The 22097-nt window shown below is 38.7% G+C and overlaps 2 protein-coding genes across 5 annotated transcripts in view; one reads left to right on the top strand and one right to left on the bottom strand.

Moving 5' to 3' along the window:
• The first annotated feature begins 1080 nt into the window (after positions 1 to 1080).
• On the top strand, positions 1081 to 18381 carry LOC144014025 (sodium- and chloride-dependent creatine transporter 1-like). Of its 4 annotated transcripts, none has more exons than XM_077513510.1 (14): positions 1082 to 1481; positions 3256 to 3536; positions 4227 to 4358; positions 4438 to 4771; positions 7464 to 7596; positions 9553 to 9687; positions 9777 to 9880; positions 10948 to 11072; positions 11163 to 11275; positions 13307 to 13447; positions 14815 to 14917; positions 16040 to 16134; positions 16213 to 16383; positions 17856 to 18381. In XM_077513510.1, exons 2-14 carry the CDS (start codon positions 3275 to 3277, stop codon positions 17973 to 17975), a joined length of 1968 nt encoding a protein of 655 aa, XP_077369636.1. In that variant the 5' UTR covers positions 1082 to 1481; positions 3256 to 3274; the 3' UTR covers positions 17976 to 18381. The 4 variants fall into 4 exon arrangements, with proteins under 4 accessions (XP_077369637.1, XP_077369636.1, XP_077369634.1 ...); XM_077513508.1 differs by having other exon boundaries at positions 1086 to 1481; positions 16034 to 16134; XM_077513509.1 differs by lacking the exon at positions 1082 to 1481 and adding an exon at positions 1925 to 2132 and having other exon boundaries at positions 16034 to 16134.
• A 433-nt stretch (positions 18382 to 18814) lies between these two features.
• Positions 18815 to 22097, bottom strand: part of LOC144014023 (solute carrier family 26 member 6-like) — a 10229-nt gene continuing 6946 nt past the window's right edge. The window contains exons 14-19 of the mRNA XM_077513504.1: positions 21348 to 21440; positions 21121 to 21216; positions 20733 to 21050; positions 20608 to 20662; positions 19073 to 19203; positions 18815 to 18990 (exon numbers count right to left, since the gene is read on the bottom strand). Of these exons, the coding sequence (XP_077369630.1) occupies positions 18964 to 18990; positions 19073 to 19203; positions 20608 to 20662; positions 20733 to 21050; positions 21121 to 21216; positions 21348 to 21440 (720 nt within the window). The 3' untranslated portion in view covers positions 18815 to 18963. The remainder of the gene's footprint in view (positions 18991 to 19072; positions 19204 to 20607; positions 20663 to 20732; positions 21051 to 21120; positions 21217 to 21347; positions 21441 to 22097) is intronic.

The raw sequence follows: 22097 nt of genomic DNA, 5'->3' as shown, positions 1-22097 counted from the left end.
TTACATTCTTCTACTCAAAACCTCTTCTGAGAGTCAAGAAGTGTAAGCACCTCAGTGACGCTCAGGTGACTTATTTCATTAGACAACATCATAAAAAGCCTGTTGTCAGAGCAACAGCTCCCCGCGTTTCCGTGGCAACCATGTCAGAGTGGCGGACTCTGCCTGTAAAGGGGGAGGAGACCATGCGGACCAATGGCGAACGATGGAACGCCATCAGCACAAGAGCAGATCATGGCAAGTTGGAACAGGCTGGCCCCTGGTGGTAACATTTTGGTGTTGCAGTTATTTTATTTATTTATTTATTTACGCTTACAACATAACCTTAGCCAGCTGCCTAAGAGAGGATTTGATCAGCACCAAGTCACTGTCCAATTTAAAACCCAAGTTTGAGACTGTTGGCTTTTGATATAGGGCCAAAGTCATTCGCATTGGATGTTAGGAATTAGTTGTCAATTGACAGTTCCAAACATTCTGGCATTTCTGATACTTTACCAATGCAACGCGATGCAAATGCTTCCTTTATGCGGTGAAAACGGTTGATTGTATTGCTTTTGCCCGTTACTATCATAGAAACCACACAGATTATTATAGTAGTCAAACGACATCTGATCATGATCATCAATCATCATTTGGAAATCCAAAATAATCCTCACAAATCAAATCACAACGACCCAAAGTCCAATGCTTTTCAATGAGCGGAGAGCTTCCTTTCACCGAATTGGTCGCCATTTTGACTTGTGACTAGGCAGGCAGCTGTAATAGCGTTGTCTGGTGCGGCTTGATAAAATAACTGGTCAAGAAAATAAATTATTTTCTCCGCTAATTATTTTCTCAGTTATTTTATATCCAACCTTACTCATATGCAACCCCGAACAAATTAGCATGAGCAGCCATTAGGCCAATCACTTTTCTGCTACCCGGAAGTAGCCTGGCGTCTGTTTACATAATGTTCGCTAGAACAAGTTCTTACAAAGAAGCGTTATAGTATACTCACTTATAGATTTACTTTACAAAACGTGATGATGACGAATATAAATACTTGCCGATGACGTGCCTCTCTGTTCTTTGACAAGCTCTTCATGACAATGCCATCGTAGTGGCGACACAAGCAGAAACGTCCGAAGCGTCTCGCGAGTGAGAGATTCTGTATGTGGAGCGCCTAACACTTGCTCCGTCCGAACCCCGCCGACACTTCTGTAAGCAAAAAGTACCCTCCCCCTCGCTGTGGATCTGCTGTAGTTCGGGGCCATCAATGAGATTCTTCAGGCTTACCTTCAAGTGCTTCGTCGACGGCTTCTGAGTCTCCTCCAGCCCGCGGACACAAGCCCACCTGGCCCGAACACTGGCTGGCTCTTTTTCACAGCTATTGGCTTAGCTCGAGTGCCACATAATCATATCAACATCAGAAAACTGCGTGACTTTCATCTGAAGTGTAAAACATAGTGACAGCAGTCAGGAAAGAAGATTTGAGAGAATCAAAGGTAAATATGGCATTTGTAATAAATTGGTACAGACAAAAACAAGTACTGTACTCTTAAAGAATATAACTCAAGCAAAATTAAAAACTAGTCATCCTGAGTAGAAATAAATGTTCAATGGGGAAAAAACAGCTCAAATAGTAACTTATTAAGAGTTCATAAATGTACAAATTGTATAACAATATTGCTTCATAACAATTTATTTCCATAAAAGAACATAGCCAGATGGTCTTACAATATTGTTTACACATGTGAAACAGCATAATAGGCTCACCAGGCAGTGATAATTAACTATATAATGAAATATAATTGGCTTATATTTGGCATCCTTGATGTATGTCTTTTCTTCCCACTCCAATTGAATGCGCACAGCTGTGCAACCCTTTTCACAGCAAGCCACAGAGAGCTCAAATGGGTCTGATTTGGTCGGATGAAGTTTGCATTCATGTGCTGTGTTAGACCTGCTAGTTTAATTCCACTGAGCTTTACAAACAGCGACAAGCTTCTTGTATTTTTCTCAAGTTCTGAGTAGAGTTCTTGTAGGCTGAAATGGCGACATTTTTGGCAGACAGATGACAGCTGTGTTTGTTCGTAGTCCTTTCAACCATTTTACAACATATCCTCTCTGTAGTCATGTCTGAGCTGGAGTTTAAGGTAAATCTTGATTACTGCCATGTGTCATACGGCTGTGCAGATCGATCCAAGTATCGATAGAATCGATACTAACTTGAGTCTCGTATCGGCTCGATACCAAAGCGCTAGTATCGATATTTTACATGTATTTATTTATTTTGGTTTATCATGGGTGCCTTGCGCTATCCCTTTGTGGCACACGCGCATTTGCCGGCCTGCCAATCACAGCGGTGGGCGGCACTGGCGTTAACATTTCTATATTTCTATATTTCTATATTTCTTTATATATATATATATAATTTTTATTATTATATACCTGACCAATATATCGATAATTGCGGTATCGTCATATCGTGAGATAATCGTTATCGTGAGCCTTGTATCACATATCGTATCCTATCGTGAGGTACCCAGAGGTTCCCACCCCTAATAATAATAATGCATTATATTTATAGATGCCTTTAGACACTCAAGGACACTGTACAATGTAAAAAAAAATTAATTAAACACAGTTTAAAAAAAAAAAAGGCATGTTTTAAGAACCGGACAAGAAAGTCTAATTTGCTAAAAAAATAAAAAAAGGTTTTTTATTTTTATTTTTATTTGATTTGATTTGATTTTTTATTGAACAATTTTAATAGGACAAATGATTTAAAATACAGTGTTTTTTTATGAACCTAAAAGTACTTGGTATCAGTATCGGTGATATGGCACCAGTATTTACTTGGTATTGAGCGATACCAAAATCTCAAGTGTCGCACATCTGTCACTTTCATAAAATCTGGAGAGACTGGGCTGGAGAGACTGGTCATGTGACTGCCTGGCGCCGTTTAATTGGTTAAATAGGACGCAGACGTCATTATTAGTTACAATGGTTTTGTGAATAAAAATTTTTGTTTATAAAAATAGGGAATGCACAGATAAATGTGTTTGTTATCTTTACTGGTAGCAGTGTGGCACTTTATTTCAATAAAAGCACATTATAGACATTGCATTATATGCAAGCAAGATTCCACCCAGGACAGACTCGGTGATGTAATAATCTCTCAAATCCTGATTGACTTTGATTGACAGATTTATGGACCATTCAAATTATAGAATTAGGAGTTTAACGATGTCCTCGTGCCATCTTTTTGCCACGCAGGTGAGAGCTGCCTGTGTGGATGGAAGCGGGAGACCTGTCTGAAGGAGAGGCTGGGGGTTCGATTCATTCCCTTGTGGCTGTCTCTGGAATGAGCGCGGAATGCGGCGAGGACGGAAGTGCCGGTACCCCCCTGAGCAAGGACAGCGCTTCCTCACTACCGCAGGAGATCGAGAGAGAAACCTGGACCAGGCAGATGGACTTCATCATGTCCTGCGTTGGTTTTGCTGTCGGCTTGGGCAATGTGTGGCGCTTTCCTTACCTTTGCTACAAGAATGGAGGAGGTGAGCTTCACTGCAAACTTTAAAAAAAAAAGACAACATGTGCAAAACTATGATTAACTGAAACCTTATCTGTGCGCTGGTAAACCTTCCTTTGTGCCGCTATTATATAATGAAACACTGAATTCTTGTTGACGTTGAAAGGGATACTTGACTCATTGAACAATTTTCAGCAGTGAAAAGTTAATATTTTGTCTCTAATTAATGTGGTAACATCATTATTTTTCATGTACAATTAATACCTTTAAAATGTAATTTTTCTACTTGCTCTCGGCTGATGATGTCATCACCTGTGCTGAGGAACTAGGTAATGACCAATTATTTCTCACCTGTTTTCTGGGTTTGGTCAGCAAACTAAGACTTTTTATTTTTATTTATACATACTTACTAAAAAAAAAAAAAAACTTGTCAGAAAAAGCCTACTAAATTTAAATCACATTAAATAGTGGCTGGTATATTTTATATGAGTTGAATGTGACTGCCACGTCGCTTTTATAAGTGGGTGTGCGCAATTGTGCAACCACTTCATTTCAGTTGTTTCTAATTGCCCTCTCGAAAAAATGGTGGAAAAGATTTGTCACGATTGATCTCAGTCTCGTCACAAAAACCTGCCGTTTGAACAGGGGTGTGTAGACCTTTTCTAGCCACCATACAACATATGGATATGACAAGCGGATCTGTTTTCTATTGCAGGTGTGTTCCTCATCCCTTACTTGCTGATGGTGTTCATCGGGGGCATCCCCGTCTTCTTCCTGGAAATCGCGTTGGGGCAGTTCATGAAGCAGGGAGGGGTTTCTGCCTGGAACATCGCACCCCTTTTCAAAGGTTGCCGCTCAGTGTCAGACAGGAAGTTGTACGCGCCGGACGATGATTGATGATGTCATTCATCTCCTCTCCCGACCAGGTTTGGGCTTGGCCTCAATGGTGATTGTGTTCTTCTGCAACACCTACTACATCATGATTCTGGTGTGGGGTCTGTATTTTCTCTTCCACTCTTTCACCAATCCGCTCCCGTGGGCCACCTGTGGCCACGCTTGGAACACGCCCAACTGTACCGAGGACTTCCGCCGCACCTGCCACAACGACAGTGTCGACTCACCCGTCCAACCATCATCCCAACCGCTTGTCACCAGTATTGACTCACCTGCTGTCCAAAGCTCGCCCTCAAACCAGTCACTCCTTAGCAACAGCTGCATGTTGACGGAAGGCATGCGCTCACCAGTCATCGAGTTCTGGGAGTATGTTTTGGCTTCTCTTCAAATTGTTCTGATTCATTGGGCCGTCATTTCAGAAATGCGCTCTAGTCAAGTTTACCGTGTTTGGGAGTTTGGCAGACCGTGTTGCAGCTTGGTAAATCAGTTGACAATTTGGTAACAGGAATAGATGATGCTCTGAATAAGAAACGGGCACATCTTTTCTGTGCCGGGGTCAGTCTAGTCTAGTGTGTTTGTGAATTTGGTAGTTGCGCTTCAGTCGGCTTTCCGGCGAGTTCTGTTTTATGTCCTAGTGCATGTCACACAAAGTAGAATCAATTCTAGACAAGCTTAAAGCAGGTCTAACTTACGGCGCAGGTGGCGTTACCATTTGATCGAGGCAACAGATTCTGAACTGCAAGGATGTGTGGTCACCAGAGGTGGGCATCGCGTCACACATGGCGTCATGCTACAGGATTGGCTGATAATTGTCCGTTTACAATTATTCAAAAAAGTTATATGGGGGAAAAAATTGACGGTTGACGTCAAAACATTGGAAAGAAAATATTAAATATGTCATTTAAGTAACAAAATGTATGGACTAAAAATTGTAAAACATAAATAAACCTAAGAATATAAAAGGATATTTTAAGATTGAAGAAATAATAAAATAGATTGAAGTGCCTTCGGCCTGTGCAATGTCAGTACAACAGCGCTAACGAAATGCGCAAATCTACGGAGCCCCTAAGGTGACATGGTAAAAAAAAAAAAAAAAAAAAAAATGTCTTCCCTCATAAAACACTTTGCGTTCTGTCGCAAAGATTGCCTTCCCTCGCAAAAAACGTTTGCGTCCCCTCGCAAAGATTGTGAGATAACGCAAAGTTTGCAGAGAACGCCTTTTTTTTAACGAGTTAATATACTTCCGGGTCATCTTCCGTGTGACCAAAAGCGACAAGGATGGAACGTGTAAACATGAAACAAAGCAGTGGGAAAGCCTTCCCCTGTTTTCCCACTGCTTTGTTTACATACTCCATCCTTGTCGCTTTTGGTCACATGTAAGACCCGTAAGTCTTTACGGAGCAACTTTGCGTTCCCTCGCAAAGATTGCGTTCTCTCGCGGGAACTCAAACATTTTTGTGTGGGAACGCAATTTTAGCGAGAGAACACAACGTTTTTTGCGAGGAAATGCAAAGTTGTTTTTTTTATTTTATTTTATTTTTTTTACCACGTCACCTTAGGGGCGCTGTACGATTCAGATGTGTTCCTTTAAGTTTGGTTTAATTTTTTAACTTTACAAATTACACCACAAAAACCGTCTTAATGACAGGAACACTAACAATCTAAACTGGCAATATTTGTCACATCTTTGACAATTTGTCTGTTTATCATTTATTCAATCAATTTTATTTATTCAATATATTTGCTGTTATATTAGGTTTATTTACATTTTTACAATTTCAGTCCAGACATTTTGTTATTTAAATGACATCTTTAATATTTTCTTTCCAGTGTGTGACGTCAACTGGATAATTTCTAGCCAATCCTGTAGCATGGCGTGCTCATTAGCGACCCCAATACAATCTGGCAGCCCGATCACATCTGCTACTGACACCGTCAATCCGTTAGTGACGGTCGCCCATTTTGTTGATGATTGACAGGAAACTTAGAAAAAAAATGACAAACTAAGCAATCCCAGGAGGGGGTTTTCATCCGTCTATATAATCATCAATCCATCAATAACAGATGTGTCATCATGTTGACGGATTGACCGATGCCCACTTTGAATGACAGAAACATTGGCGGACACTGATTTTGCTGAGCAATGAGGAATAACGGATTGATGATTACAATGCGGTTCAGCTTGAAATATTTACAATTGACGTTGAAATATTTACAGATTGACGATGACGGAAGGCTGGTGACGATTGCTGAATGACACTCAGAATTCATTGACCTTTGGTGGTCAGTGACATTATTTTCATTCATGAATACGAAAACAGATTGGGAAAATCCCTCTGAATAATGCCGTATATGCCACGGAAGAGGCGGTACTGTTTTTTGCACATCAGTTTGTTTCCGGTTCGGTTTGCGACGTGTGGGCTGCGTCAAAAATACTTGTGCTTCCGACTTTGTGGCCCTCGGTTGCGCGTTCGCAACCCGGACCGGAAACAAACTGATGTGCAAAATCACGTCCCGCCTCTTCCGTGGCATATACCCCATTATAGAAAATTAATTCAATGAACAAATTATCATTATCTTAAAAATATTTTACTCACACCAACCTGGCTGTGCAGTGCAACTATTGGGTGAGTTCACATGGATTCAAGTGATTCAAGTTTCATTTCAGTTTCAAGATCCAAATGTCTATTCAAAGCAGCCATCTTCAACATCCACGAGTGAAGGCCTTGCAGTCCTTTTTACTATAAACTTACTCCGTGTCCTTCCGCTATATAGACCACGCACCTGAATTTAAATGGGATGAGCAGAGCCGCTTCGATTTGCCCGGAGTCAGCTGCATTCCCTCCCACAACGGTGCAAATGCACTCTTCTATCTGCGCTAGTCTAGAAATATACCAAAAGAAGGAAAATGTAACGAATATAGGGCCCGTTATCTTGGGCTCCGAAAATGGCATTCTATCATCTCAAATCTAAATAATGGGATTCCACTTGCACATATTATCCTTTAGAAATAGTTTTCTTTGATGTATCCCTCACTGTCTTGCGTTCTTGCTCACAGACATAAAGTTCTCCATCTGTCGAGTGGGCTTCATGAGCCGGGTACCATCAACTACGAGGTGGTGCTGTGCCTCCTTGCCACTTGGGTCCTTGTTTACTTCTGCATATGGAAAGGAGTTAAAAGCACCGGCAAGGTAGGAAGGTAGTTTTGATGCATAGGTCGAGTACAAATGTAGCCTTGTGTTGACTTGGTGGAATGGTACTGCAAAAAATCTATATATACCAGGAGATGTTTTTCTTATTTACCATTGACCTCATGCTTTTTGTGGAAAACACATTGAAAAGATGAGCATTTTTTTTTTTTGAATAATTTTTCGGGTTTAATTAAAAAAAAAAAATGAATAGTGTTTATTTACATGCTACTTAACATGACACACCCAATAGCGCATCAACCCCCCCCCAAAAAAAATATCATAATAATAAGTTTTGTTGACTGATATCTTTCACTGACTTTTACTGTTCAGTAGTGTTAATTTTGTTAACGAAACTATCCATCCATCCATTTCCTGAAACGCTTGCTCTTCACCAGGGTCGCGGGGGGTGCTGGAGCCTATCCGAGCTGGCTATAGGCAGTAGGCAGGGTACACTCTCAACAGGTTGCCAGCCAATCGCAGGGCACACAGAGACAAACAACCATCCACACTCACAAGCACACCCAGGGACAATTGGGAGCGCCCAATTAACCTGCCATGCATGTCTTTGGAATGTGGGAGGAGACCGGAGTACCCGGAGAAGACCCACGCGGGCACAGGGAGAACATGCAAACTACACCCAGGAAGGCCGGAGCCTGGACTCGAACCGGTGTCCTCAGTACTGGGAGGCGGAGCAACAAAAACTAAACAAAGATAATTTCGTCAACACAAGTTTTTCACCGCTAGACTAGACTGAAACCCTCATTAATAACAATAAGTGTGACTAAATCAGTATGCCTTTTCGTCAACTAATGAAGACGAAATGAAAATGTACTTAATAAAAACTGGACTAAAATTTGTGGATATTTTAGCTCATGAACAAAAACGAGATGATAATTAAATGATTTTGTAAAATCTCATCTCTCCTAATCTGTCACTGTGACACTGTCATGTGACGCATGGTGACACCCCCCCCCCCCCCCACCCCCTTTCAAATCTGCAGCTAACAGTGCAAAACGCACAAACACATGGAACAGCCAGAAGGAGGTGGATTCATGGTGAAAGGTTAAAATATATAATAATAAATTCTGGTTATAATGTAACATTAACCCAACGGCTATAATGTTCCAACAATAATGTTAATCCGACTGCTAACTAATGCTGGCTAACTTACTAGCTCGTAGCATGGAGCCGTAGTAGCCACTTGTTGATATACTGTAATTGTGTGTCAAATTGTTTTTCATCAAAAAGATGAGAAAATTTTATGTGAAATAGTTTTAGATCCGAAATGTTCAACATATTCTTTTCACAAAAAATATATACAGGGTACAATAATTGTCCTGACTAAAACCAGACTAAAATGTTGACAGTTTTTGTTGACCAAAACTAGTGTTGTTCCGATACCGATACTGGTATCGGCAGAGGTGCCGATACTGCATTAAAACAGTGGCATCGGTATCGGTGACTACTCACAAGTAACATGCCGATACCATTAATTCCAATGCTAATATAGTATTTTGGATGCAGCATCTTGTGTTTTGCTGGTGCACGACATTCACTGGTATGTGACATGCTCACTGCATGCCGATCTAAGATATCCTATTGGCCCTTGAATGCTCTGAACCAATGGCAGGACAGCTTTTTCATGTTGAGGAAAAAAAAAACTTAAGTATCGGTATGGTATCGGTATCGGCCGATACTGCAAAGCTGGGTATCGGTATCGGTATCGGGAGCCAAAAAATGGTATCGGAACAACACTAACCAAAACTAGACGAATAAAATTGTTTTCTTGGAATAAAATAAATACTAAAATGCTAGATTTATAGTCGACTAAAAATGGACTAAATAAAAACGGGATGAGGTTGACTAACTGGACTAAAACTGAGACTAAATTTAAAAATGGGGGATAAAATGAACACTACTCTTCATTCATCTACGGTATTTCCCTTCTTCCTGTAGGTTGTATACTTCACGGCTGTGTTCCCGTATGTGGTTCTGATTATTCTATTGGTGCATGGTGCCACCCTACCTGGAGCAGTCGATGGGATTGTGTACTACCTGAAACCAGATTGGTCCAAACTAGGAGAAGCGCAGGTAGACTGAGGGTGCTACGGTTAATGAGCAAGTGGCTGAATTTGACACCCAACTGTGCAATTTAAAAGATTGTTACTCTTTTGTGGTAGGTGTGGATTGATGCTGGAACACAGATTTTCTTCTCATATGCTATCGGGCTGGGTGCCCTGACTGCGCTTGGCAGCTATAACCGCTTTTATTACAACTCTTACCAGTAAGTTTAAATGGGAGACTCGCTGCTACTTTGTATTCCACTTCACATTGCACTTCTCATTTTCACTTTTGGAATATAAGCATACAATATGTTACATTTCATCACTGTCAGGTGGAAACCATTTGCACACACATATTCTATCGGTCAGAGTGTTGTTACTTTTTCAAAATTATTGACTCAAGTGTTGAATATGGCTTGTTCTCTTGGGCGATGCCATGTTAGCTCATTCACTCCCAGCAGCCAATTTCCCTGAAGCCACCCCTTCGCTCACGGCTGTTTTACTGGATTTAGACTGATTTTGCAAGGCCCACAGATTATTGTCTCTTCTTTCATCCGGAAAAAAAGTATATTTCAGCAATTAGCGCAATTAGCATTAGAATTAGTGTTGTTCCGATACCGATACAGGTATCGGCAGAGGCGCCGATACTGCATTAAAACAGTGGTATCGATATCGGTGACTACTCAAAGTAACATGCCGATAACATTAATTCCAAAGCTAATATAGGTTTTTGGATGCAGCATCTTTTGTCTTGCTGGTGCACGACATTCACTGGTGTGTGACATGTTTACTGCATGCAAGCTATCCTATTGGCCCTTGAATGCTCGGAACCAATGGCAGGACAGCTTTTTCATGTTGAGGAAAAAAAACAACCTTAGGTATCGGTATGGTATCGGTATTGGCCAATACTGCAAAGCTGGGTATCGGAATCGGTATCGGGGGCCAAAAAACAGTATCGGAACAACACTAATTAGAATATAGCTAAGTTTCATCATTATTCACAAATGTGTTTAAAACATGTTGCAACATGACCCTGGTTGATCTCTTATACTCTGCTGCCACCTGCTTGCCGTGTTTGTAATAACTACATTGCTTCAGGCTCTTCAGTTCAGAGGCTGCATCAAAACATTCTGTATGCTCTAGCATTGAAGAAAAAAAAAACTATAAATACGTCTTTGGGAGCATAATATTTAAAATAGAACGTATTTATATGTTTTGGGGAGCAAATGAATTTATGGCTCAACAAACATGCACTTTTTATAAGAATCCATCATTTCTCAATTTGTAGGGATGCGTTTGTGCTGGCAGTCATTAACAGCGGAACCAGCTTCTTTGCAGGCTTTGTCGTCTTCTCTGTGTTGGGCTTCATGGCTGCAGAGCAAGGCGTGCACATCAGTAAGGTAGCTGAGAGTGGTAAGTTATGCACAGTATGCACTAGTTGAATGTCCAGGATGATATTTTTTTTCAGTGTTGTTCACATGGAAGTGTTTTGTTGATGTGTAGGACCTGGCCTGGCATTTATAGCCTACCCTAAGGCTGTGACTTTGATGCCTCTAGCACCAGTCTGGGCAGCACTCTTCTTCTTTATGTTACTTGTACTTGGTCTGGACAGTCAGGTAAGACATAAAAGAATTCAGTTTGGATGCTTCTTGGTCAATCGGGGACATTGTGGGAAAATGAGTGTTAAATTACACAAAGAAGTACATTTGAGTTTATTGGAAATGAACCAATCTTACAGGACATCATGTCACATCATAACACTTTTTGATTCATTTTAAATATGAAAACATCTTAAAGGTATAGTTTGTGATCTTGAAGCTGCGAGGAAGATTTAAATGTATCTTCACTCTCTCCCCCCCACATCTCTGCCCAAACAAACAGTCCGATATTAATTATGGAACATCAAGTCTTCTTAAATATCAAAGACGTGATAAAAACTCCACAAATGTTCCATTCCAAATGAAATTTAGCGGAGGAAGTAGCTGGTTAAATGATTTAGTGTTACAATCACTTAAGTGTTACACAAACATTGGCATCAGCAAGGATGAGATGAAAACATTTTCATAATTATAATTTCATAATTGTAAATATACATTAACTCATTAGCTCCCAAAAACGTATAAATACGTCATATTTTAAATGTTTTAAGTGCCCCAAAGACGTATTTATACGTTTATTTATTTTATTTTTTTATGCCAGAGCAAAGAGAAGGCTTTGATGCAGTCTCTCTACTGCAGAAAATGGTTGAGTGGCAGCAGAGTATAAGAGATCAACCAGGCCATATTAAAACTCCCACAGTTTTAAGCAGAATTGTGAAAAACGATGAAACTTAGCTATGTTCTATTGCTAATTGCTGCACAGCGGAAACAGATAGGAATGTACTTTTTTCCCTGATAAAAGAAGAGACTCTAATCTCTCTTTTGGTATGTTCCATATTTTTATAGCAATAGAACATGATATTTCGCGGGCCTTGAAAAATTAGTCAAAAGCCAGGAAAACACTTAAGTGAAAATGGTTGGGAGTGAATGAGTTAATAAGATTCTGAATGATCTTAGAGTACAATACAGGACTGTCTGAGAAAATTAGAATATTGTGATAGTCCATTATTTTCTGTAATGCAATTAAATAAGAAAAAAAATCATACATTCTGGATTCATTGCAAATCAGCTGAAATATTGCAAGCCTTTTATTATTTTAATAGTGCTGATTATGGCTGACAGCCTAAGAAAACTCAAATATCCTATCTCAAAATATTAGAATATTTCACACTAAGTAAAAAAAAAAAAAAAAAAAAAAAAAAAAAAAAACATAAACAGCAATATTAAAACAACAAAAGGCTTGCAATATTTCAGTTGATTTGTAATGAATCCAGAAAGTATGGCATTTTTGCTTATTTAGTTGCATTACAGAAAATAATGGACTATCACAATATTCTAATTTTCTGAGACAGTGCTGTAAGTCAGGTCTTTCGTGAATGTAAGAAAATACTTTTAAATGCATGTGAACAGTAAATGTCAAGAAAGCAGCAAAATACAAACAAAAAACAAAAAAAGAAACTCATTCTTTAAAATTTTATTTTCTTATAAATTTATGGGAGAAGAGATGTTAAAGTAATCAATTTATGAACAAATAACAGGCTCAAAAAGGAAAACCAATTCCATATTGATTATTTGATTTATTTAATTTTATTTGTATTTATTTTAAGCAGCCCTAGCGGTTATATTGACACATCACTCAATCATGCCTTCTGTTTCGATCTTGGGTGGTTTTATTGACGCCGTGCTAAGTTAAGAAATAATTCTGAAAGAAATAAAATGGGGCTATCAAAGTCTGGTTCTATTGGAATCAGGAATTCTTCGCATGTTTTCCTTAAAGGAATTTAGCGCAATTCTTCTGCAGTCATGGTAAATGTATGAATTCCAACAACGCTATAACACAAATTTATCAAGAGGAAAAATTTGCCACCACAGTTTCTCCATCAGTAACTTGGCAACGTAACTGGACTGCCATTTTTCTTCTCTTGCAACCAACTAGTAACTTATGGCTGTGTACAGCCATCTTACTGAAATGTATTGGAAATGAAATTTCAATTTTGTCATTTCGCATTTCACCTACTCCTCCCCCACAATACTGTTTTTTAATTTCAGTTTGTTGGGGTAGAAGGTTTCATAACTGGACTCATGGACATGCTTCCTCCCAAGTCCGCCCAGGGCTGCTTGCGACGAGAGGTGGTCGCAGCCGTCTGCTGTGTCATCTGCGTCCTCATTGACATCTCCATGATCACCGAGGTACAATTTCCAAGATCGTGCAATCGCATTCCAACAGATGAAATGTGCATGTAGCGCTTCTCCCCGGTCTTATCGGTGGCATTTTCACTGTAGAGACAGAAAATAATGTCAAAATGTGGCAGAAAAATGAATGTTTAAGTTAGGCGGCCCTAAGATGGCCGATGGTGGCAAGTAAGCGGTATTGTTAGTGCTGCCAGCTGCTGTATTTCTCCCTATTGACAGCTGAGTTTAATACTGAAGGAAATCATCTCTCCCGTGCGCCATTTTGAATGTTATGATGCGTGACGTTGCTTGTTAAGAATTCATCACAGCAAGTAAACAAATTTGATTTCACGGTTCATTTTAAACCGAGTCAAGACCTACTGTGTTTCTTTCAAGAAAGTGGGTGTGGCTTACCAGGCTAGTAATTACAGATTGACCAATATGTTGTTGTTTTTTTCCATGGCCGATATTGATTATTAGTAGTCAAGGGCGCTGCTAATCGATATTTGGAGCAGATATTCATTTTCACTAAGATGGAAAATATTGTCAGAATATTATGTTCTATTGCTACATGGAACTTATCAAAAGAAAGATTAAAGTCTCTTCTTTCATCAGGAAAAAAAAGTATATTTCTATCGGTTTCTGTTATGCACCAATTAGCCTTATAATATAGCTAGGTTTCATCATTATTCACAAATCTATTTAAAATTCTGAGTAATTGAGCTTTTTTTTCCCAACATGGCCCTGGGTGATCTCTTATACTCTGCTGCCACCTACTGGTCTTTTGTGTAATAACCACCATTTCTTCAACCATTCTTTGTAGTTGAGAGGCTGCATCAAAGCCTTCTGTATGCTCTACCATTAAAAAAAAAAAACGGAAAAAATGTGTAAATACGTCTTTGGGACATTTAGAACATTTAAAAAAAAAAAAGTATTAATACGTTTTTGGGAGCAAATGAGTTAACATCTTTGTTTTAAAAAATCTAACAAAAATTTCAGGGATCTTCCAGGGGCAGTAGCATGTCTTCAAAAGTTAAATAAAAACTTATAATAATAGCTAATAGCTCGTTATTGTTTACTACAGTAAATTAAGTTTTTTAAAATTTCAAAATATCTGAAGTATTAACATTTTACTTATCTTAGTTTTAATTTCAAACAAAGACAGAAGGTGCAGAGAGTTCCCAGGGTCAGAAGCATCTTCAAAATTTAAATAATTAGAAAAAAATTTTTTGTCAAAATTTAAATAATCTGAATAAATCTATTATCGGCCGTATAATTCTTCAAAATGGCCGATGCCGATTTGTCAAAATGCTGAATATCATTGCCGATAATCGGTCTATCCCTACTTGAAATTCTCCGTGTTGACTTACCTCTGTTTCTGCCAGGGAGGGATGTACGTCTTCCAGTTGTTTGACTACTACTCTGCCAGTGGCATCACTCTGCTGTGGCAGGCGTTCTGGGAGTGCGTGGTGATTGCGTGGGTCTACGGTAAGATACAAGCATTCACGGCATCTTGCCTACACTAAACGGGAGTTTCCTCTCATACTACATACTTTAATAGTACGTACAGTGGTAGCAGTTTGATTTGTTCAGTGACCGAGTTCAGAACTCAAAACACTTGCATGAATGCATGCCATATCATCTTGCCATATTAAAACCACCCATGATAGGTGAATTTACGTGAAGTATTGGTTGTTAATTAAAAAAAAAAAAAAAAAGTTAGCGCTCCTCTTGCATAGATTTGTAAACCGCAGCCTCTTTGAAATGAATTGCTTTCAATTAACTTCTCCTGGGCGCCTCCCAGTGCTGAGGACTCGGGTTCGAGTCCAGGCTCCGGCCTTCCTGGGTGGAGTTTGCATGCTCTCCTCATGCCTGCGTGGGTCTTCTCCGGGTACTCCTCCCACATTCCAAAGACATGCATGGCAGGTTAATTGGGCGCTCCGAATTGTCCCTAGGTGTGCTTGTGAGTGTGAATGGTTGTTCGTCTCTGTGTGCCCTGCAATTGGCTGGCAACCGGTTGAGGGTGTACCCCGCCTACTGTCCAAAGCCAGCTGAGATAGGCTCCAGCACCACCCGCGACCCTTGTGAGGAATACGCGGTTTAGAAAATGGATGGATCGATAACTTTTCCTGAAAGTCCACGTGTGCAAATAAATGAGACAGACGCATTGTGTACACCTGTTCTAAAAATAAAAATAAAAAACACTGATGGGACACTGACCTCCTAAGATTTGTGATAAAATGTTATAAAATTATTATTGTTTTTTAATTTAATAAAATTCCTGATAAAAAATTCTTAATTTACCAAATGTTTTATATTTTTATTAAAACTATAAATAGATTGTGTTGAATGAAAGAAAGAGCTGGACAAAAATAGCAGCATAAATAAATAATATTATGGGGTACTCACTTGAAAATGCGGGCATAAGAATCTGCGATAGGAAAAAAAAAAAAAACAGATCTGCGATAGGGTGAATCTGCAATAAGTGAACCGCGACATAGTGAGGGACCACTGTCATCTCTTCTAGCCCCAAAATATTAAAATGTGTAATATGCAATTTAATGAGTAAACATGGCATGACCTGATCTTGTGAATTCTCGTCAGGTGCAGACCGTTTCATGGACGACGTGGCCCGTATGATCGGCTATCATCCCCTTCCCTACATGAAGTGGTGCTGGTCCTACATCACGCCCATTGTCTGCATGGTAAGTGCCATTTTTCTACCTTTTCCCATTTGGTATGTCCGCTGACAGCACAATTGTGACATTTAAGTCTGCTTCTAGGGAGTGTTTCTATTCCATGTGGTGAACTACAAGCCTCTAACCTACAACAACGTCTACACATACCCATGGTGGGGTGAACTTTGTGGCTGGATATTGGCCCTTTCCTCCATGCTGTGTATCCCGCTCACTGTTGTGTACAAGCTGCTGCGCTCTACCGGATCACTTCAGGAGGTCGGTTGGCTGCGTCAAGTTTTCTTGGCTCTGCTTTTCAGTACACATACGTAAAATTTGTAGGAATGTGTCTCCTTGGATATTTCCCTTCTTTCCTATAGCTGCCGGAAAATTCGTTTTTTTGTTTTGTTTGTTTTTTAACAAGAAAGTAATTTTCTGTTATTTCTAGGGCTGTCAAAGTTAAAGCGTTAATAGATTTATTAATCACAGAAAGATGTCGCTTTAATCAAGTTTTAACGCATATTAATCGCACTTTTTGACATTTTTTTTCACCGCGCTTGAGTCTTGAACGTAACTGTGGATGGTTACATTGAAGGCTGCACAGGTCAGTGATGAGGTCAATGCACGGCATTTCCGACGCCTGTTGTTCCAAAATGAGCGGGGTGACTCCAGTTGGTGTGCTCGGCGGTAAATTTCGCTTTAAAAAACACCCCAACGGGACTTTAGATAAAACAAAAGTAATTTGCGTTGAATTAATAATTGCTGAATTGCACCCAATTGATATGACGCTGTTGCGTTTTGAGCAATACACGCATGCATGCAATTGCGTACATGCATTCAATCAATGTTTGCAAATGACATTCAGATAATAAAATGCGTTATTGTCAAAATATTTCAGTATTTTGTATTTATTTTATATTACGCAAATACGCAAGTAATTTAGCTGATTAATCGTGATTAATCCAAATTAAAAAGTGTGATTAGTCAGATTAAAAATTTTAATCGATTGACAGCACTAGTTATTTCAGTATTTTTCTGGCGTGCCAGTTGCTGGAAAATTACCGTGTTTTTTTTTGTTTTTGTTTTGTTTTTTTTTACGAGAAAGTAATTTTCTGTTATTTCACAGTATTTTTCTGGCGACCCAGTGGCGATAGAAAATTTCCCTTTTTATTACAATCTTTGATTTTTTTTTTATTTTTTTTTTTACAGCGGTCCCTTCAAAATAAATGTTAATACAGTAAATGCTACCATCTATAGGACATTACAGTCATTGTCGTTATTTTCACTTTTAAAAAATTGTCAATTCTCCATGAAATTATGGTAAAATTACGAATTTTTACTGTAATTTCTCAGTAAATTTAAATGTTTATTTATTTTTTTTTTTTAGGGTTTTAAAGTTGAATTTTACGTTTTCCATTAAAGAACAAATATTCGTGAAATTACAATACATTTGTGAACATATTTTAACTTTCAATAAATGTAATTCTATTTTTTTTTTAATGTAAAAGAACAGAAATATTGTTTTTACAGTTACAGTGATTTCATGTTATTTGACATGTAAAATCAGAGTTCAATTTTTGTAAATGAAATGATATTTTTAAAACAAATGAAAAAACTAAAATAAAAGTTAAATTGTTATATTAGGTTTTTTTTTTTTGCTTGTTTTTTTTACAGTGTGTGCATCATTTTGCATATGCGGTATTTGTGAGAGCCGTATAATGGGGCGCTCACTATCCTTTTTGGGTTTACAGCGGTGGAAACGCCTCATAACCCCACGATGGGGCAGACATCACCTGGAGTATCTTATCCCGGAGAATGAAGGCATGCTGCTGCGGACCAATTCCAAGAATCTTCATCGCTCCCAAGTGTAGTGTGATGTACAAGTATACATGAAGTAGCAACGTTCTAAAGAAAAAGCTCAATAAACGATCTGATAAAAATGGGTGCACTTTGCAGGAAAGGCCAACGAAGTAATCTGCAGTACTGTATGTACAGTATTCACAAATATTTTATCTTGAATTTTAACCAAGATTAAAAATGAGTTGTGTGTGCATTTGTGGATATGTATGGATATGCAGTTTGAAAAATGGATGGCTACATGAATATTCCTAACATGCTGTTCTTTTAACCTATTGACCCGATAATCATATGAATCGGTTTTGATAATGAAGCTAAAGAAATGGAGGACAGCGGTGAATGAATGTCACAGTCAATTTATAAAGGCATGTTTAATTCATCATTACTGTAGTTGAATAAAGAGCACCAAGAAAAGATTCACTTACAGTATTTGGTTTGTTTAACTATTTCCCTAAGGTGCCATACAGTATCTTTACATAGTAACTTAAAACATTATGTGAAAGTGACAATGCCAACATACGCTGAGTGCTTGAAAAGATGCCAGCAGAATCAAAAACGTGAATGCCGACCATAAATACAGTCCCTGAACTGTCACACACTTGCTGTTAAATTCAATCTTGGTGCAAACTTTAATGTTCATAACAAATATACACGTACCCACACTTAGCCATTCACGCGGGCTATAAATACACGCAGCTATTTACTCCAGTGTGAAATTCACCCACTCGAACCCCTTTCTGCCTCCAGCCACAGACCGTGAGAGCTTCAGTGACGGATGCTGCCTTCTCTCATTAGAAGACAATATAACAAAGCGCTTGTTGTCATAGCAACGGCTCCCCACATATCCACGGCATTTGCGCCGCCATGTTAAAGTGGTGGACTTTCGTCCGATATAAGGGGAGGAGACAATGCGGACCAATAGTGAGCAATGGCACGCCATCAGTTCGAGAGCAAAAGGGGAGAGGAGGATGGCGAGTTGTAGCAGGCTCTGCCCCCTGCTGGTCACATTTTGGTGGTGTAGGAAACATCCTAAAAACCCAAAGAATCAATTTATGAGTTGAGAGAATGGAAACTTGACATGGAATAAATAAAAATATGGTGATGAACTCACAAGGATGACGTCAGTCTGTCCCATTTTGCCGAGGATGTGGAGCACTGCATCGTGAATGGTGACAAACAGCCGGCTCTTTGGGATGGACTCTGAGAAGAAGCCCGCTCTTTCCAGCTGCTCCACCACACAGGCTAATATTTGACCAGAATATAGAAGCACATCAAATAGATGCAGTAAACTAATGATTCATGCTTAAACGTTACTATTTGGCTTTCATTGACATTTCAGGATGAAACTAAAATGTATGAAGTTAAATATGGTGCAAAAGTAACTCGTAAAAAAAAAATAAAAAATTAACCTGTAGAAAAAAAGTATACATTTGTATCTGTAAAAGGCATGATTTGTACCTGTAAAAAAAAAAAAAAAAAATTGTACCCATAAAACAGAAAATATGTACTAAAAAAAAACAAAACTTGTACGTAAAAAAAATGTGTATAAAAAAATTACAAGTATATAATGAAAAAAATGTATTAAAAAAAAATGTGTACCTGTAGAAAGAAGTGTAAATTTATTTTTGCCCACTTTGAGGTCTCTGTATGTCAACCAACGTTTAAGCTGTTCCACACTGTGTTGGTATATTGAAGCATGTTGAAATTTTCACGCCTGCGACGTCGTTTTCTTCCAAAATGACCATATGCTGGTGTAGCTACTCTGTTTGTTTGGGATTCCGGACCTCGTGCATACTAACGAGAATGACGTGACCTCTTTTGCGATCAACCCACTGTCGTTCGCTGAACCAATGAGGTTCAGCTTCAGCCCACTCCCAAATCCTCCAGAGTCCCTTCCAAAGACATACAAATCACGGAACTGTACGAGTACGAATCATTCTGCTACATCTGCAGCGCAAAATTTGTAGCAAAAGTCACATGACTGGACAGCAGCAGAATAAACACTTGTGACTCCTAGTGGCGACATCTTAGACTACAAGTTGTCATTCCTACAGGTACAAATCATGATTTTTACAGATACAAATTTACACTTCTTTCTGCAAGTATTTTTTTTTTATACGTAATTTTTTTTTTACGTACAATTTTTTTTTTTTACGTACAAATGTTTTTTTTTACGCACATTTTTTTAGTACACATTTTCTATTTTACGGGTACAAATTTTATTTATGTACATTTTTTTTTTACATACAATTTTTTTTTATTTTACAGGTACAATTTTTTTCATGTAAAAATCATGCCTTTTACAGATACAAATTTATACTTTTTTTCTACAGGTGCAAATTTTTTTACGAGTTACTTTTGCACCATATTTAACTCCATAAAAATGCACTTCATATAACCTTTACAGGTGGTGGTCTCTAAAGAAGGAGCTGAAAGGCAAGACTGTTTAAATACTGTAGCAGTTCTAATACGAATCAAACATCCGTTGTGAATTTAGTCTTTTATCTCCTTGTTGGAACAAGTTGAGCGTGCAGTTTAGGTTTGTCCTGATATTCCACCCGCAAGTTAAGTATCTCTAACGTTTTGTGAGTAACGTGTATTGGTGAAAAAGTTTCTTTTATTTTGTTTGGAGGTCCACTGACTGACCTTGGCAGCCAGCAAGATAGACTCCCACACCAACATCTCCGAGGTCCCTGAAAATCTGGAAGAAAAAGACAAACATTAATAAACACAGATCAAAATAAAAGTTGGTCACCATAGCACTTGAATACATTTTTCAAAGTCTTGACAGCGACAGTGTCCACAAAGCTTGTTGTTGAGACATCCAAGATGATACTGTGAGGACCAGGCGCGTTGTTGGGTCCTTTCTTGTCATTTGAAGCCTGCGTTAGACTGTCGTAATACTGGCATCCCTTGTCGGAAATTGGGTCAGGCATTGTGTCGGATTGGTAGGCCCAGTTGATTTGGCCTTTATTAAAGCCATTAGCTGGAGATTGAGTCGGTTTCAAGGGTACATGCTTAAAATTCTGTCCTTCCAATTCTGCTGCTGAGATTTTTTTCTCTTCCAAAGAGAATGTGCCATTACTGACCTGTTGGGAAAAAAAAAATACATTTAAGTCATTTAATTGGAGGTAGTATTTACAAATTAAATGTACCTACTGGTTGCTTTGCTTCAATTGTCTTTTTCTCCTGCTGCTTCAGTGTTGCTTCTTGTTTTTTCTTTGCTGCCAGCAGCTTTCCAATTTGAATGCCACTCTACCAAAACAGATAATCACATAAAGGAGGAGCGAGACGATGAAAGCTTATAGAGTGATGTAGAAATCAGATGGGGATAGAAGCGAATCATCAAATGCGAGCCTAACAAGCATGCAAGGGCAAACGCAAACCTTCTCTTGCAGGGCCTCCAAGTACATCTCAGCGTTAGTGTAGTAAATTGTTGCGGAAGAACGGAAGATTTTGATTCCTGGAATCTCTTTAGCCTGCAGGCACAGACAAAAAAAATCTTGACTCTCAAATTGGTCTCGTTCATTTAGAATTTTTTCTTATATCAGGTCAGTGAATTCATTCAGTACAGCGGCGTAGTAGGGCCACGTATATTTGTATTAATTAATTAATTAAATTGGGGGGTAATATTCAGAGAAAAGAACTCACAAGTGTGCCACTTTATAAAGTGGCAGATTTGCTAGTGAAAAAAAAAAATACAACTCCGAAACTTACGAGAACTAAACGTAGTGTGTTGGGATGTTTGTACCAATACTTTTCGGTCTGTTTTTTTTTTTTTTAGACAAGGAAATAGTAATTAATTGCATTAGTAGAGATTAAACATATAATGTTAAGCATTCACACTTTGAAGCGTTGGGTACTAACAGCAACGAAGATGCCTCGCTACGCTAGTCGCTTTGCGAAGGTCCACAGCCTGAGGAACAATTTAATTTGTTAAAATGTATATTTACTTGTACATTTGTGTTTCCAGAATTATTATTTACACATTCATACATATTTTTTTTGTACAAGTAGCTAAATTGATGTGTCGAATCTGCTGCTCTCCGTCATTCACTTGCATTTACCTAAAGTATGCTAGCTTCTGATTGGTTCGTGTTAGTCAGCTGATTGGGGATCAGGAAGTGTTGCTCAAG

The sequence above is a fragment of the Festucalex cinctus genome, chromosome 2, assembly GCF_051991245.1.
Source record: "Festucalex cinctus isolate MCC-2025b chromosome 2, RoL_Fcin_1.0, whole genome shotgun sequence".
NCBI lineage: Eukaryota > Metazoa > Chordata > Actinopteri > Syngnathiformes > Syngnathidae > Festucalex > Festucalex cinctus.
Note: the sequence above shows the minus strand (reverse complement) of the source record. Positions and strands in the feature narration are given on the sequence as shown.